Below are 17462 nucleotides of genomic sequence, written 5' to 3' on the forward strand. Positions count from 1 at the left end.
GGGGTCCCTTGAACTTTTTTTGCGTTAGCCGCATAATACATTGATTATTTAGTTAAGATTTAATTAGACAATGCTACTTATAGACAAGAAAATAACACAGAATGATGCATAATACAAACTGTAAAGAACGTTTAATATTTTAGTGAAATTAAGAAAAGATATACACGGACACTAAAATCGGCACAGTTAATTTATTTGTGTTACGCTAATATAAATGTGACCGTCAAAGAAATTCACCTGTAATGGTAATTCGAGTGTAATGACTCGAAAATATACTCAGATGATGTTTAACTATTTTCATGGAACATTATAACTATTTTCATTCAGAACACTTACACACGTGGAATAACCACATAACTCCACCTATTCAATTGTATAGCTGCGCTCGTTTCATTTCCTTTGACAGGCGAAACCTCATGACCAGCAGATCTTCTGTTATTCCCCAGATAGTTGGCAACAGTGTAAGTTATTGGGTAATCCCATTTTTCATTCACATTTTCCAACAGCTGCGGTGGATCTAAGTCAGTACGGAAGAATGATGAAGTTAGCCCTATGAACCGAGCGGGAGAGCTCAATTTTTCCACGAAGGGGGTGCTACATTTTTATGTTTACCTGCTTTCATGTGGTAAATAAATTATATTCATTCTAAATAGAATGCATAAACTATACTTTCAGTTTTTGGACGATTATGCGAATACAGTTCTTAAAAATATTTAATTGCTCTTGGTCGGAAAATGTATTCAAAAACGCAACTCACCCACGAATATTTAGATATTATGATGCAGGAAGTTGTCGCTGTCATTCAAGGAAGAATTTTGTTTCGCTAACAATTACAGCAAGCTGTTTGTGAGGTGAAAAACACCAAGGGGACTCGTGAGTATGGCACAGCCTTATGGCGGAGATGCTGTCTACATTACGGCATTCCCGTGTTTTAAAATAGGCGATCTGAATTCATTAGAGCGCAATGGCGATTCCTGTAGCTACTCCACTGTGTAGTTGCAGCTTTAAGATGACAGGTGTTTAAATGCTGTGTCCTTTGGAATGGAGGGAAAAATGACGCCGCATTATTGTGATAAAGAAATCCACATGGTTATATTCTACGTAGAGGTGTTACTTATCCGATTAAATGTATTCCAAATAAATATTATCATTTAATGTTGGGGCTCTGTCCTGAAACGCAGCGATGTTGGCTAGCTTAATACCTTGACAGTTTGTTGGTTATCACGGGCTGTTAATGTTTTAGCTAGTATTACACAATTTATTTACCTTCTTATATAACTGTAGGAAATACTGTAATCCCTTAATCTGAAACGAGCACCCGTTAAACTAGTTTAGGTAAAGACCATATTTGTTATGGATTGAGCTCCTCTACTTACAGGTTTCAATAGACCAGATGCCGTACTGGATTTTCGGTATATCTGTACAGGTTAATCAAGTGTTAAGTTCGTATCTATTTGTATTGTTCACGAAGGCAACATCCGTGTATGTAATCTCAGTTGTAATGATGTAGTAAACCAGGGAGAACTCTGAAATAGCCGCTGTATAGCACATCGCATATCGCATTATGTAGAGGTATTTTGGATTTTGGCGCCATTACCCTTGGACCTCTTTTCATGTATTATTGATGAGCTCTATATAATATTCTGAGCAGGCAGATCATGTATGTGTTCATTTTGTTCTACTCTTCTCCAGGTTGCAGCCAGCTGAGAGATGAGTATCCCAGACTACATGCAATGTGCAGAGGATCACCAGACCGTCCTGGTGGTGGTGCAGCCTGTAGGCATTGTACCGGAAGATGAGTTCTTCCGTATCTACAAGCGCATAGCCAGCATCAACCAGGTTAGCATTCGTGACTCCCAGAGGCTGCTCTACATCCGCTACCGGCACCATTACCCCCCAGAGAACAACGAGTGGGGAGATTTCCAGACCCATCGCAAGGTGGTGGGCCTCATTGCCGTGACGACATGCAGCTCTGCTAAGGAGTGGCCACAGACCTCTGAGCGCTTCCACGGTCAGAAGGAAGTGTTTGGCCCCACGCTGTACGACTCCCGCCTGCTTGTGTTCGGGCTGCAGGGTGAGATTGCTGAGCAAACCCGCACAGATGTGGCATTCTACCCTAGTTATGATAAATGTGAAGACGTAGAGAAGAGAGTGGAGGATTTTGTGGAGTCTATTTTCATTGTGCTGGAGTCCAAGAGGCTTGACAGGGCCACAGACAAATCGGGGGACAAGATTCCCCTACTCTGTGTCCCCTTTGAAAAGAAAGACTTTGTTGGCCTCGACACAGACAGCAGGTGAGTTGTGTTTCATTATGAAATTATTACTTAGTCCTTATTTTTACAGTTCTGTACAGCTTATGGCATTAATACTGATTTTAACATTAAACCTTGTTTACTACTTCATGTTCAAGTTTGTAGAATAACTCCCTTTTTAATGTTGCATGTCCTTAATATTGGAATGGGTTGTTATTGTTCAGGAAATTAAGAAATAAAACCTGACCGAGGTTGAAGCAAGGAAATTTTTGAATGTAAGATGTGATTTTCTTGTCGCATAGATACAGAAAAGGTTGATGGTGTTTCTCACACGTTTGTCCAGATACTTCTGACATTTCTGCTGTTTGGAAAAAAGCCACGTTTCCTCCTATATCATGATTTACTCTTATTTACTTTTGTTTGCTTGTCTTGGTTTATTTGTCTTTCTTTTTTTTTCTTTCATACTGTCCTGTGAGTGTATTATTGGGTGTGAAAAGGTGAGCTGTAGTCATGTGCATCGCACTTCCCCATTGTCGACCTCCTCCCACCCCCAAGGCTCGTTAGCTTCGGTCCTCTTTACATTCCAGAAACCTCTGTCTCAGTGCTAAAGTGTCTTGGTTCATAGCCGAGAGCCAAACACATCACTCTTACCTCTGGTGAAAGAAGGAATAACTATAGGATGGACTCTGTGAATAATGATTTGTACTTCAGCACATCATCCAAAATTGACATGGGGATTTGTGGTGCCGCAGTTTAACATTCTTCAAGGGCAAAGGTGCTGAATGGGGTATATAAATTCAATCAGAACTCAAAGCATAATACAGAGGAGTAAGCTTGAGAAGTTTATATGATTCTTCCTGTAAACATCCGAAGATATTAAACGTAAAATTATCAATTACCGTGTAAAAATGAGATCCATAAATGAGCTCAAAAGCAACTTTTATGGTGGTTCTAGTGAATAACATTGAAGTATGTATTTGTTTACCTCTGTTCAGTCCTCACTTTTCTGTAAGTTACACAGTCTCAGTTGACATGCAGAGGGTCATATATGTAAAGCACATATTTAGTGTTCTATGTCCGCTCCCCAATTATAGCGGCAGGCCTTGATAACGTGTCTAGTGCTCACAGGACAAATTAATGGCCAAGTGTGGCAGCGAAGCCTGTGATGGGTTAGAAAGGCTCCTGGACACCAGACGAACAAGGCGGTTAAGTGTCCTTGTTAACTGAGTGCTGCCGTGTTGACTGGTACCTGGATTTCATACCGTAATTCATGGGTGATGCTTTGCCACAGCTTGGCTTTCATTCTTCCAGTTATGAAGGCATGAATTTAAATATGGTATCCATGTACTGGGTGGACCAAATGGTTTCCTTACATTTGTTGCACTTGGTTGCTTATTAGGTCCCTTGAGATACACTTTCACGGAATTAGACGTTTAGCCTTTTTCAGAATAGCTGGACCTAAATCTAATAGACTTTCTGTGAGTGGATTAGAAATTGTTTAGAAGGAGAGAAACTGTGTTACTTATGTCATGCAATGACAAATGTGTCTGATAGTTACGTAACTGAACAGAACTTGTTTTAGTCTTCTGCTCTTTGGAAGAGCTGTTGAATTCATTCCTTTTCCCCATGACTATGGAATGCAAGATTTCTTGGTTACATAATAACTGGAACACCAAAAATGGGCTTGTGATATTATGGATAAGTTTGTCCTTTGCCAGAATAAGAGCTCCAGTACGTTGTCTTCTCATGGCCCAAATAGCAGTAAATGTGGTGACACTTAACTTTGCGACGCACAGGGGCCCCGAGTGAAGAGGAACAGAGGTTTTGCATGTTGGCTCCCTTCGTTTCAGCCCACCACATTAAAGGAGAGCTCTGAGTCAAAATCTCCTTACGAACAAAATAGCTCGATTGCATGCCCACAATTTTGCCAATGAGTGAAACTATTCGGAAATCGGATTCAGAACCAAGTCTCCTTCCTTGTGTGTTGTTTCACGCACTCAATAGATGCTCTTATCTGGAAACATTTCCATGGCCCATAATCCACATGCATGCGTCAGCATTTACCTGGCAGTTGCTAATATTGTTTTTGTGACATCTAACGGTGTGTGGGATGTTAATCAGTGCCTAAGTTCTGTGGAAACTTTTAATAGCTGATTCTGATTTTTGGTGGTTGGGTCTGAAACATTTTTTGTATATTTCCCAATGGTAATACATGGCATATGACAGTTCTGGAAGATTTCGTGGTGAAAACTCGTCTCGTGTCTATGAACAGATGCTGGACTCATGAGTGGGAGATTATCTGCTCCCTTCTTCGGTGGGAAAACTGCGACGTTAAAGAAAGCTTGACTCATAACAACAGATGTACTGTGAGTTATGCGAAACACAAGGCCCAAGGAAGGATGTTTGGTTCTGTAGCTAATGTTTTGCTTTGTCGGAACTGCACATTCAAGCCTTTTTCCTGTCAAAAAGAAAATTGCGGGTTTAGACCAAAGTTCTCCTTTGAGATGTGTTGTCTTTCCTCATTTCAGCCTTTTCGTTTTCATGTCGATACAGTAATACTGGTGTAATACTGGCTAAGAGTTTAGTGTTTAGCTTTGTACCAAGACACTGTTTTGTGCTTGAGCTGCCCCTCCCTTTCCCATTGAACTGAAATGACTGCTCTCCATTCTGTTGGTGGATTGTGATTGGGTGAGATGGTAAATGCTAAAAAAAACAGAAATTGATGGTGCTGATCACCATTGCACATGATCTTTGCAGAAAAAAAAGAGAGGTAAGTATTCATGACATTTGCTTTGCTGGGAAGTAGCAGTTGACATTGACTCTAATCCATTAGTGTAAAAGCTCTTTCTTGAAGTTACATGTGGTGACCTGTAGGCTGCACAGATTCTGCTGTGTTTCTCTGTGCGCGTACGCCGGCTCCTGGTTGCGTGCCCGCACTTGTGCGCTCACCTTACCCGTGCCCTGACCCCCCTCCTCTTCAGGCACTACAAAAAGCGCTGCCAGGGCAGGATGCGGAAGCATGTGGGGGATCTGTGCCTGCAGGCGGGCATGCTGCAGGACGCCCTGGTCCACTACCACATGGCCGTAGAGCTGCTGCGCTCCGTCAATGACTTCCTGTGGCTGGGGGGTGAGTTTGTCCAGGTGGGGCACATCCCCCGAGTCCGGCACTAAGCCAGGCTGCCGGTGTGGATTGGAGTGGGAACTAGTGTGTCGGGAATCTCTCTGAGTCTCATTTGGATCCCTCGCTTTAGACCGAACGTGATCGCTGTGCTGTTCCAAGCTGTGAATCAGGATGTCACCCTGAAGTTGATTTGAAATCTGGCAGGACTGGCTTGACCCTCGGGAACAGGCTGATTCACGGGTTGCATGGGCTCAGTGTGACTTGCAATAGTGGATTAAAAAGCTTAGGGTTGTTAAGGACAGTGAATGGCTGAATGAGCTGCAATGTAATTAGCTGGATTTTAGTGCTGGCAACCACATAGTAAAAGGTGATCTAATAATCCCTTGTCATTAATTTCTGATGCTGGTTTATGCAAATTTTCACCTGTTTCACCTATTTTTTTCAAGCTGGCCAACACAATGACAGAGTAATGTCAGATCTGTGCAGTTTTGGTTCATGTGCCAATACTCATGTTTGTGTCCCAGGAAGGGACCCAGTAGGATTCCTCTGGTTATTGCCAAGCTCTCACTGTTGTGTTGCCTGCTCTCAGCGGCCCTGGAAGGCCTGTGCTCTGCGTCTGTGATCTACCACTACCCTGGGGGAACGGCGGGGAAATCCGGGGGCCGCAAGCCCAGTGTCTCGCAGGCAGCTGATGCCGGCAAGAGGCACCGACCAGGTAATGTACCCCCAACCTGCTGAAACCGCCGTTTTCCCTTTGAAAAGTCTGTAATATGAACAAAGTCTGAAAGTGTTACTGGAGTACAGAACCAGAGTTGGGTAATTCAGGTCCAGAGAGTATAAGTCCAGACCTGGATTTTGTTTCAACCAACCAGTTGAATACTCTGTGACTGACTCTTTATGCTGAACTGGTTGGTGAAAGGAAATCTTGGTCTGGACTTTTACTCTTTGGATCTGAATTACCCAACTCTGTACAGAACGAACCCCCTGCTAACCAGCCTGCTCATTTCCACCATAAAGGCGTCTCTGCAAAGTTGAATAGTTCCTCAGAATGCAAATTTAAGACCTGGTTTTATTTGTTCAACATTAGTATAGCTTTATCTTTTGGCATAAAATTTTTAAAGGCGATAATTTTGAATGCCTGCACCTAATTCTGAAAGAATCATTCTTCAGTAATTGTGCATTTGAAGTAATTTCTGGTCTCTCATTTTCAGTCGCACTGACGCATCTGAAAGGTTTTATGAGCAAACCCTTCTTACAATTACAACAAGGAAGGTGGTTTGGTTAGAGCTGATGATGAGGAGGGCAGTAATGTTTAGGCCGATGATGTTTGTGGAGATACTGTGAATTATTATGGTGAAAACCATGTTGATGGTGGTGAGCATGATGAGGGTGAGGACCGTGTATGTGGTGCCGAGGCGATATTGGTGAGTGAGGTGATGGGTGGGCGTGTAATGCTGTCCAAAGGCCCTTGTTTAACTTGTCTTACTACTCCTTGTGCATGTGTTCTGTTCATTTCTTGCTAGCGCCTTCTGTAGCCTCATAGCTAATTTTGCCTTAACTTGTCATCCATCAATCCCTTGTCATGCACTGGAACACCATACTGTTGTCTCTCCGTGTGATTTAGATTTAGACCAGAATATAATATTATAAACGCTCTGTGATACGTGTGAAGGTGAGTATTTCTGAGTCTTTAGTCAGCTCAGCTACCTAACCATAACCTGCATGCTGGTTTTCATTGAAGTTTGCCTCACTAGGTTTCAGTGCTACTGACTGATGTATCTTTTCTTTATTGACAGTTTTTTTTTTTCCCCGTAATGTTTTAAATACAAGTTTGTTGTGAAATATTCCAAACGGAGCTGGGCTGTTTGCGTCCTGGAGGGCCAGAATCCAAATCAGATTTCCCTGCTCAAACACACCTACTAAACCTGGAAATTGGCTGATTAAAATGTTTTTGAGCAGGGAAATCTGCTAACTGTGTTGGATTCTGGCCCTCCACAACTGGAATTTGTCAGACCTGGTTTAAAATAGCATGACAGAAAATGTAGACGTATAAAAATAGCTTTTGAAATCACTGGGTAAATAATGTAATTTTTTCTTTTTGGATTACGCTCCATCCAAAACAAAGTAGAAAAGCATTCAGCCATGGCACAAATTGGTGGGGACTAATAGGCCTATTGAGAGGATGAACTGGAGTGAACCTGCGTTCTTTCTCTCTGTCTTTAGGAGCGCAGGAAGTTCTCATTGATCCAGGTACTGTATCCATTGGCTTGTAGCTGTAGAGATGCCTGTTTTTTCTACTGCCTGCTGTTTAGAGCGCAGTCTGCATTCCAGCCTCCTTCGTTACCTCATTTTTCGCATGTAATTGCTATACAAAGCATGGTTTGCATGGTGTGCTCAATAAAAGGGGTAGTCTATAGAATAACCCCTGTTATGGGAATTATTGGCTCTTTCGCATGGTATGAGGGTCTTAAAGTTTGTTTAATGCATGTTTCGGGAACTTCATTATTTCTCTCCATGTGCTTCTAACTTGATTTAGTGACCAGACGGTGGCAGTGTTGTCTCTGAAACGCCAGTGCCTACTCAATGGAGTTGACTCGCTTACAGACGCGCAGACCTCTAGGATGAATGATTCATGTTTGCATAGGCTATTAATAAGATTATTTTTTTCAGCAAACGCTTGAGAGTCTCCACATGGCCAGCACTTTTGTTATATGCCAAAGTTTTCTAATAATGATCTGAAAGCCTTTTTATTGCGGAGGCGTCAGCGAGTGGCTTCGGCTCGGCGTCGCCTGCGGAGCGCGTGACTCCTCAGCCTCGAGCTCACCTGCTCTTGTTTTCAGAGGTGTCGCTATAAGAGGCGCGAAACATGGGGAGGGGTGGGGGTGAAGCTGTCCTCTCCCCTCTTTTCACCGGGAAGACAGTCGTTTCAAGTGTCGCGGTGATAAATCGCTCCTGTCGTGGCAGCGGTGTCGGGGGAAGGAGTCGATGCAAGGCGAGAAGTCTTGCGTCGTTGCCGTTTTTGGTGGAGTTAAATGCGAGTGAATGGCAGTTGAACAAAGCCATCGTAAACTTATCCGTTCGATACGGCTTTGTAATTTGCCCAAAATCTTAACTGGGAATGTGTTTATACGAAACCAAGGCACATAATCACGCAAAAGGGTGTGTATGTGTGGTAATGTGTGTTTTCATACATATGGTTCCTCCTAAGATTTAACACAAATGATAGTGTAATATGGAAATGGACCCTATAAATTAATTAGTTAATTTGCAGTTTAATTACAGTTAGTTTACAGTCTAACTGCTTCTCACCACAGTTGTCATTCTTGTAGTATTGTAGTAAAAAATGCAAAATGAGCACAAATCACCCATTCATTTATTCTGCTGAGATGTTAACACTGAGGCACTCGCCGCGTAGTTGTAGGCCCTGCAGCCTGTCTTGAGGGTTGATTTTTTTAATGGTAGTTAAAGATGATCTCCTGGTTAAAGAAACTGATCATCTTTAAGCAGCCAGCACAGGGGCGCTTTGGGCAGCTTTGATAGTTCTGGGACCTCTTGGGCTGAGAACATCCCAACATCATTCACCATAATGTGCCGACCCTCGTGATGGCTGTGGCGTTCATCGTGAAGCCGATGACGCAAAGAGAAAGGATGGTGTTAATTACTTCTGCCGCGCTCGTACCTGGAGGCAAAAATAGAGGGAATGTGCCAGTTTTTGGATCTCTGACACACTTGTTAGGAAGCCATTAACACACTAGAATGGTTATTGATTTTTTTTTTTCTATTTTGTATTAAAATAGCAGTACTGAAGCTGGTGAGTCTTTCGGCTTGTTTGGGTACCGTCTGTGGATGGCACACATAGCTGAAGCTGAGACAAAAGCAAAGGGGACCAGATCTTTTCAGGTCTGAGGCGCAGTGAGATCTCCCCTCTGGGGTAATGTATGGCCCCCGTGGCCAGAAACGTGTGGTGCGTAGGTGAAGTGTGAATAGGTGAGTTGGTGGGATGCTAGGAGTACTCAGTGGTGACATTGTGGATGTAGTTTTTCCACAGACAGCAAGTGCTTATCTGTTTCGCAACTCCGTCTTCTTCTTGTCCATGAAAACATTAGGACTTCAAATTACAACAGAGAAGTTTATTTCAGTGCTGAAAGGAGAATAGGTTTTTTTTCCGCCCCAGTTGGACATAAGTATTCATTATAGTGTATCATCAGAATTAGAAACATATTTTACATATTTGAAAAAATGTATAGAAACGTATTAGGAAAAACTGTTAATTTGCCACTGCACCGGCATACTTGCAGATTTTTTTCCCTCCGTGAGCCAACACTAGTCTTCCTTAACTAGTGATTTCTGTAAAATGGTGCACTGCATCCTGTAAATGGTGCACTGCAAGTGGTCAGAACATGTAATGCACAGCACTCGTATTGGTGAACTAATCTTTTTCCACAACAGAAAGTCTGAGTTAAGTAAGTGTGTCTAAAAATAATTTTGTTTGGGTTTTGGATTTTGAATACATCTCCTTAATGGCCCGAATGACGTGAGTTTTTCCAGAATGAAACCTTGATTCTTGTGTTGTAGACGGGTGGATTGTGCTGAGGTTTGTTTTTCTAGCATTGTGATCTCTGCCACTGATATGTTTATTTAGTGATGTCATGCTTTTTCATACCTAGAAGGTTTGTACTGCTAAACAGGATCTGATACCAGGCATATTTTTTTTTTAAACTAATTTTGTCATGGTCATGTGTTTTGATCAGTCATACTACCGTGGTGCAGCCACACTCTTTGCATGTTTTCTTGTGGCCCCCCCCTGACCCTCCCCCCATTCACTGATGTAATTCTCTCCATTCCTTTTGTCGATGCTCAGAATATACCTAAATAATGACTTGTGGGTGTGGCTGTTCTCCTAGGCGCTCTCACCACCAATGGGATTAGCGCTGACACCAGCAGTGAGATCGGTCGTGCCAAAAACTGCCTGAGTCCGGAGGATATCATTGAGAAGTACAAGGAGGCCATCTCCTACTATGGCAAGGTACTGTACTGGACATGAGCGCTTTTAAAATGACTGCTGGATGGACTTGGTGGGACTGGTGTGTGGATCCGATGTTGCAGTTTACCCATTTTCTACTTTTTGCCATTTAATAGCAATGCATGAGAAAAGGTAAACAAATAAATAAATGGACGAATTAAATTGATATATCTTCATATACATGCACACCACACACACACACACACACACACACACACACACACACACACACACACACACAATGTATGTGACTATGGCAGTGATTGGTTTAGGCAATGACACAGTAAAGCATATAAATTTTTATATGTATATTAAAATCACACATTCTAAAAAGTGGGATGCAATGCACAGAGTGGCCAGTGTTTGGCAGCACTGTACTGTGCTGGTGTTCTTGCTTGCACTGAAGTCGGTCTGCAACAAGTGCACCTTGGAAGGCTTTTGTGACGCAGTAGCTGCTCACAGAGCCAGATGAAATGTTTGTTGTTGCTTGATTGTTTTTGGCAGAGTCAGACCCATTCAAACTTCATTGAAAACATTCAAAGTGCCACCCTGTCTTCCGACAGCACAGAATGTTTGTGGAGCGTTCACCAGGGTTATTATCAAAATTTTCAAATTCCGCATTTAGTTTTTATTTTCACTTAGTTTTCTGTTTTGTTTTTCAGTTTAATTTCAGGTTCTTTTGAGAATGTGGAAGTGTTTTTTTTTTTTTTTTTTTTTAATTTTATGTACATTTGTAGTTTTTAATTTTTTAGTTCAGTATTAATTAGGGCTACCGCTAACAACTTTTTCTATCAATCTATCGGGTATTTTACCTGTTTGTTGACTAATCTAAATGATTAATTTTCCTCCAGAAAAACAAACTGTTTCATTTAAGTTAACTTTATTTTGATAACAACAAACTGTATGTCATTTCAAGGCTTTAGGTAATGGATGCCAGCTTTTTGGCACTATACGGAAACTACTTATGCCCGTAAGTCTACTAGCAGTGCACCTAAAATATTAATGAGAGGCATGATGCTCAAATGTTAGTAGTCTGTAAAATCAGCATATCCTTGTGCTTAATAATCTCGATTTTGATAAATCAGGGAAGCAATTACGCACTGAAATCACAGTGAAGTAAGCGACAGCTTAAGAACCACAACGTCTTTTGAAAGAGGCGGTATTGAGGTTAAACTAGGTAAAAAGATGGTAGTGGTGAGACGGTACTTTTTGCAGATTAAACTCCGGCACTTTTTAAATAGTTTTCTTTTGTATTTAATGTCATGAATTATTATTATTATTATTTGGGACCATTTTTTATTTAAGTTTTAGTTTACAATAATAACAAAGACCACAGCAAGCCCACTATGCATGAACACACAGACTGGCAGCAACAATAATCGTAGAATAAACCCAGATTTTAACCTAAACATTTTCTCAAACACTTATTCAAATTCTAAAGTTGCAGGCAGACAATTGTATGACTTTAATGATGGGTATATCTAGCAGCTTTAAGGATAAAGGATATGAAAAAGACTTGGACTTAAATGGATGGGACTGATCAAATCAACGGGACACAGCTGGAGACGATCCGGGAAGCACACGTGGGTATTCAGGGGGTGTGGCACACATGAGGAGCCGACGAGCAGGGCATGACAGTACTATCCACCCTTTTGTTTTGTGTCAAATTTTAACTACTCCCATAATTCTGTAGTGATTATTAAAGGAAAACATTTTTCATAACGAAGCGTTTTGGAAATAAAAATTAATGCCATAATGTAATTATTTGAAAATGCATTGATTAAAAAAATGTTGACGCATATTCAGTGTCGACGTCATCGACTCCTTCAACTAATCCTGGCAGCCCTAGAATTAATTTTAGTTTTAAGTATCATGTTTTGATACCACACTGGAAGTAACTTACATGCTTTCACACTGCACAAGAAACAGCTAAGGAGAAAGTGTGAAGCATTTTGTGTTCTTGGTTTCACATTCCCTTCCCAATCCTTACCCTCTTTCCTGTAACACCGTCATGTTTTTATAGCTATGAAGGGCCTGGTCTATTGATGTTCCCATTCCTTGATTACAAAATGCACATGCTTGATGGATTTTGGCACTTTTGGAGAAAGTGAAGCCTACCTGGGTGTCCTCGAGAGAGAACCCTAGGGGAGATGTGGTTACAGAGTGAGGAATTATTCTTAGAAATATTAATGTCAGGCAATCAGACAATTGTTCTACAAAACATTAAGAGAATTCTGTAACAGAAGTTAATACACCAATTTCAAAACCTCTTAGAACAGTCAAAATGCCAAAATCAGTAACATTTCAATCAATACTGGATGCGTGAAAGATTCTAATAGGTTCTCAAACTCGGTCCTCAGGACCTGCTTGTTTTCCAGCTATCCCTGCCCTACACACTGCTGATTACCTGGATCAGGTGTGTTCAGTCAATCAGAAGCTGAAAGACAGCTGGGACTTGTGTGTGGGTCAGGGATAGCAGGAAAACAAGCAGGGCAGTGGGGCCCGAGGACCGAGTTTGAGAACCACTGTTCTAAGAGTAATTTGCAATGCCACTAGCCCTGTTTTAACCTTGATAACAGGTATAGGAATAAGAATAAATAAGTATAATTAATGAACATAAATCCAATGGCAAACCATTAAACAAAGCTTAGTTACTGGTCTCCATTTAGCAATAGTCTCATATTGTAACAAAGGATTAGCCTAGAGGAGTACATTTTCATTTACATCACCTCTGCACAACACAGAAATGTGTGTCTATGAGACGAAGAGAATGGAGAAAATGTGCAGTGACACTCACTAGATAAATCTTAATCTCTCCTCTCTGGATCATGGTTGTTTATAATTATTTTGAAATTTTAAAGGATTCTTTACCGTTGTTGTGAAGACTTGTTGCTCCAGCCGAAAAAATAGTTTATATGATCAGACGAGAAATGCACCAACATGGCGGACGATGATCATTGCTTCCTGCGGTTGACACAGTCTGACGTTAATTGCAACCAACAACCACAGTGCAAATTGAGGAGATAAAGATGAAAACAAAGCTGATTTTACATGCAATTCTGCTTAGTTTTAGTTCATATTGTATTAATCGTTGTAGTTTTTTTTCATTTTTTTTAACTTTCATTTTTTCAGTTAGAGGATTTATTTTTTTCACTGCTAGTTTTTTACTCCTTGTTTTTCCTTAGCTATAATAACATGGTAATCTTCAGAAAATGTGTGTGTGTGTGTGTGTGAGAGAGAGAGAGAGTAGTCCTGGTACACTTAACCTTTACATACTGCTCTCATTATAGAACCATTATGCTGCTTCTAACTTTGCTTTATTGACAATTAAAATGGCTACCAATTCATGCCAACTTTGGAGTATTATGCCAGGCAAAAATTTGTGTTGTCCTATTTATATGCTTGGACAGGTTAAACCAATCTCTGCCATTCCAAGTGAATTTAGGTTTTAATCAGCACTAAAAGGTTATGGGTAGCAGAAGACAGAACTGGCTGGCATTCCAGCCATCTGCTTTCCTCTTCTGCAGTAATGATCTTTAATGATAGTTTATGTTGGTATAAAATGAAGACTTATTACATATCAAAGAGGTATCTGGACTTGTATGGTGTATCAGTGAAAACAATGGCAGTGTGTTTTTGGAATTTTGTCATATACAGCCAGAAATGTCTTCCCGAATAAGCTAACAAATTCTTTTACAATGCACAATTGATTGTATTGTATATTGTATAGCTATTTTAATTGTTTTCTTTTTTAGTTATAAATAAAATTTGCAACCATTAATTAAGTGAATGATTGAAAAGAATAATCAAAAACTCATGACAAAGTAGTAAAATGCAAGAGAACTCACTAAGTGCAGACTTTTGTTATGCTAATCATTGTTTAGTATGCTTGTCTCATCCTGGGTCTGATCCCTCTAACTAGTTCATGCCATCTCAAATTACACCTTTGGTACGGGGCCAATTTGAGCTGTAATTGAGTTTAATTATAAAGATACTTGTTATGGGCTTCGGGTCTTGTTGTGTAGTTCTTTATAGTCTGCTGATTTTTTTCATGGAAAGTACATATTAAGAAAAAAAAAACCCTTGGGTGTAGGTGGATCATGTTCTCATTCTGTCATTTCTAGGAGTAACCCGTGGATGAAGCTGTTGTGGTTGTATTTTTTTTTTATATAGTACAAGAACGCTGGTGTGATTGAGCTGGAGGCCTGTGTGAAGGCCGTCCGCGTGCTGGCCATCCAAAAACGGGCCATGGAGGCCTCCGAGTTCCTGCAGAATGCCGTGTATATCAACCTGGGACAGGTAGGTTGTCGGCTTGCGACCGATTTAAGGCTCTTTAGTTACTGGGCATCCACAAAATCCAATGATCCTTCATCGTACGGCAACTTAAATAAACACCAGAACAGATTTATATCCATGACTCTAGCCCGTGTCAGAATTAGTTATTAGAGGGAAAAAGGCATCACTTAAACTCCTTTCCTGTTAATAACTTGGCTGCGCAAGTCTGCTGAAAGGGGCAGCTGTGAATAAATGTTGGGCACAACTGAGTCCAAGAATGTTTCACCAGAAGACATTACCCCCAGGATAAACTACTGACTTGTGTTGCGTATAGAAAAATATCTACCTGCAAGTGTAGGTGGGGCTTCATGAACATAGATCTCTTAGAGGGACTACATAAATGCAGATGGCAGTAAAGGTAATAGGACCATTCAGTACTGATTCCAGATGACTAATACCAGATGTGTCATCACTGTGGGTGAGAGTGTCTGTCTGTTCTCCAGCAATGGCAGATATGTTTGGGTACATGTTACACAATGTGTCCGATATACATGCTCCTTAGCGGGGTTCTGTTGGTTACCTGGGAAATGTCAAGCGTGTGGGATTTGGCCACGATCATCTAGAGGGGACTGCTCTCTTTGGTGGGAGGGATGGTGTGTATTGTTTGTTACCACCAGGTAACACTTAGAGGTATAGGTTGCTCTGCTCGGGGTAGGTAACTATAGACATGGTCCGTATGGGGGGAAAAGGGGGGCATGGTCCATCCAGGCAGCCCTTCATGCCAACTTGTGTCACAGCACTGTGGACTTCTTACATCTCTCCCATACACTGCTAATTAATGATCTGACATTCTGTGATTGTTGGTTTTATGAGATTGTAAACATTCTATTGCAAAATTCCTGGGAAGCCTCTCCTTACTTTTAGGACTTCCGTATAAAGACCAGCCGTTTCCTTAACCAAACACCGCTATGTCTGTGTGTAAATGGTCTGAATTTCATTACTTCACCTTAACAGCATATTGTAAGCTATGAGAAAAAGACTGAAAAGGGTGGTATCTCTCCTGTCCTCACACCTTCCAGCTCTCGGAAGAGGAGAAGATTCAGCGCTACAGCATCTTGTCTGAACTCTACGACCTTATTGGCTTCCACCGGAAGTCTGCATTCTTCAAACGTGTGGCTGCCATGCAGTGTGTGGCCCCCACCATCGCTGAGCCTGGGTGGAGGGCCTGTTACAAGCTCCTGTTAGAGACCCTGCCTGGGTATAGCCTCTCTCTGGATCCTAAGGACTTTTGCAAAGGTACCCCACTCCCCCGAGGCTTGTGCTGTGAGCGGGCCATTACTAACTCAGTGCCAACTCAGGGTTTGCAATATAAAACAATGGTTCTGCTGTTGCCTATATTAAAATTACTTACAATGTGTGAAACACAACAACAAGTGAGCCACTTAGCTGAATGGTTGGGCCTGCAGCTTATGGGTTAATTGGGTGGGCTGGCCTTCTACTGGGTAAATGCGTTTCTTCACACCCATCATGCGGAGTGTGATAATACTGACACAAAAGTAGATTTATACCAGTGAAATTCCCAATGCTTCCTTCTATCGCCAACATACTGGAAGATGATTCAATTTTGGTGTGAATTGTACTTGGTTTTGATAAGGATTGCACTTTGTGAAAACCTTTTAAGTCTAACAAGTACTTAAAGTGGCTGTCTAGTAGAAAGTCTGATTAATATGGCGACAGATTTGCCTTATAAATGTCCGTTTTGAGGTCCTCAGTAAATACGTTTGCCTGCTGGAAGCCTTCTGCCTGTCCTTCATGTGTCCTCTTCACATTGAACTCTGGAAGCATTTCATTATAAAACAAAGACCGAAGCTCATTCGGCCCCCCCCCCCCCCCCCCCCAGTGTACTATGGGTTTCAAAGCACAAGAACACGAAGAGAGGTCCTCGACCTTTAAACCACCCTAACGGGCACTTTGAGTGCAGAGCGAATATTATTGTCAGATCACAGATTTATAACCCTGCGGTTTCTGTAACTGTGCTTCTCCTCCCCCCTGCAATGTGTCACCTTACTCAAGTAGGGGGGGGGGATATCTATTCTCTAACAAATTTCGGCTGAATGAAGAAATATTTTTACCATCTACCAGTAGATTAAACATATGCGTTTGATTCACTTGTCTTTGGCTGTTTTTTTTCACAGCATTATTTACTTATGAGCTGTTTATTTCTTTTAATACCGATTCTTAATGGAAAATGGCATCTGAAACACATATACAGGCAGAAGCTGAAAGTAATAAACATTGACAGAATGTCACTTTTAGAGGGTGTTTGGTAACCAAGAGATCATAGCATCTGCCTCCACGTAACGTCGAGACAGTCTGTTCTGTTGAAAGCTAGTGTCATCTTTAAAGTTTAATGCCTTAATGTTTCACGATGCTGTGTTCTGGGCCTCTCAGTCTGGGTCCTGGAGTTGAGGAGTCCTCCACTTTAATCTCCATGCTTTTTTTGGTGCTCTGGATAGAACATGGCGCTGGGGGGATACTGGAACTTCACACCCCTGGACGACATCTCGTCCTTTGCCAGCTGCCCTTGGCAGGGTCAGCAATGTCATGCTAGACCTTGGCAGGGAACGGACCTGCTGGGTTATGGAGCCGCCAGGGAAATGTGTCCCGTTCGCTGTTTTTTTGCGTAGTAGCTCATGGCTGGAGCCAGATACCCGCGGCTTTAAAACTTCTCGAACTCTCTCTGTCTCTTGGTGTTGCCTGTTATGAAGCAGCCTGTGGTTAAAAATTTATG

General features: G+C 41.6%; 1 protein-coding gene across 5 annotated transcripts in view; it reads left to right on the forward strand.

Moving 5' to 3' along the window:
• The window catches only part of trappc9 (trafficking protein particle complex subunit 9), a 197094-nt gene that overhangs the window by 790 nt on the left and 178842 nt on the right, over nucleotides 1–17462 (forward strand). The window contains exons 1-8 of one of the 5 annotated variants that reach the window (XM_048993812.1): nucleotides 483–625; nucleotides 1693–2294; nucleotides 5234–5379; nucleotides 5963–6088; nucleotides 7597–7623; nucleotides 10278–10399; nucleotides 14570–14695; nucleotides 15751–15967. In XM_048993812.1, coding sequence (XP_048849769.1) covers nucleotides 1711–2294; nucleotides 5234–5379; nucleotides 5963–6088; nucleotides 7597–7623; nucleotides 10278–10399; nucleotides 14570–14695; nucleotides 15751–15967 — 1348 coding nt within the window. In that variant the 5' untranslated portion in view covers nucleotides 483–625; nucleotides 1693–1710. Of the gene's footprint in view, nucleotides 1–482; nucleotides 626–772; nucleotides 878–1692; nucleotides 2295–5233; nucleotides 5380–5962; nucleotides 6089–7596; nucleotides 7624–10277; nucleotides 10400–14569; nucleotides 14696–15750; nucleotides 15968–17462 lie in introns of those variants that run through there. The other 4 variants (XM_048993809.1, XM_048993810.1, XM_048993811.1 and 1 more) reach the window with 4 other exon arrangements.

The sequence above is a fragment of the Brienomyrus brachyistius genome, chromosome 23, assembly GCF_023856365.1.
Source record: "Brienomyrus brachyistius isolate T26 chromosome 23, BBRACH_0.4, whole genome shotgun sequence".
NCBI classification, from domain to species: domain Eukaryota; kingdom Metazoa; phylum Chordata; class Actinopteri; order Osteoglossiformes; family Mormyridae; genus Brienomyrus; species Brienomyrus brachyistius.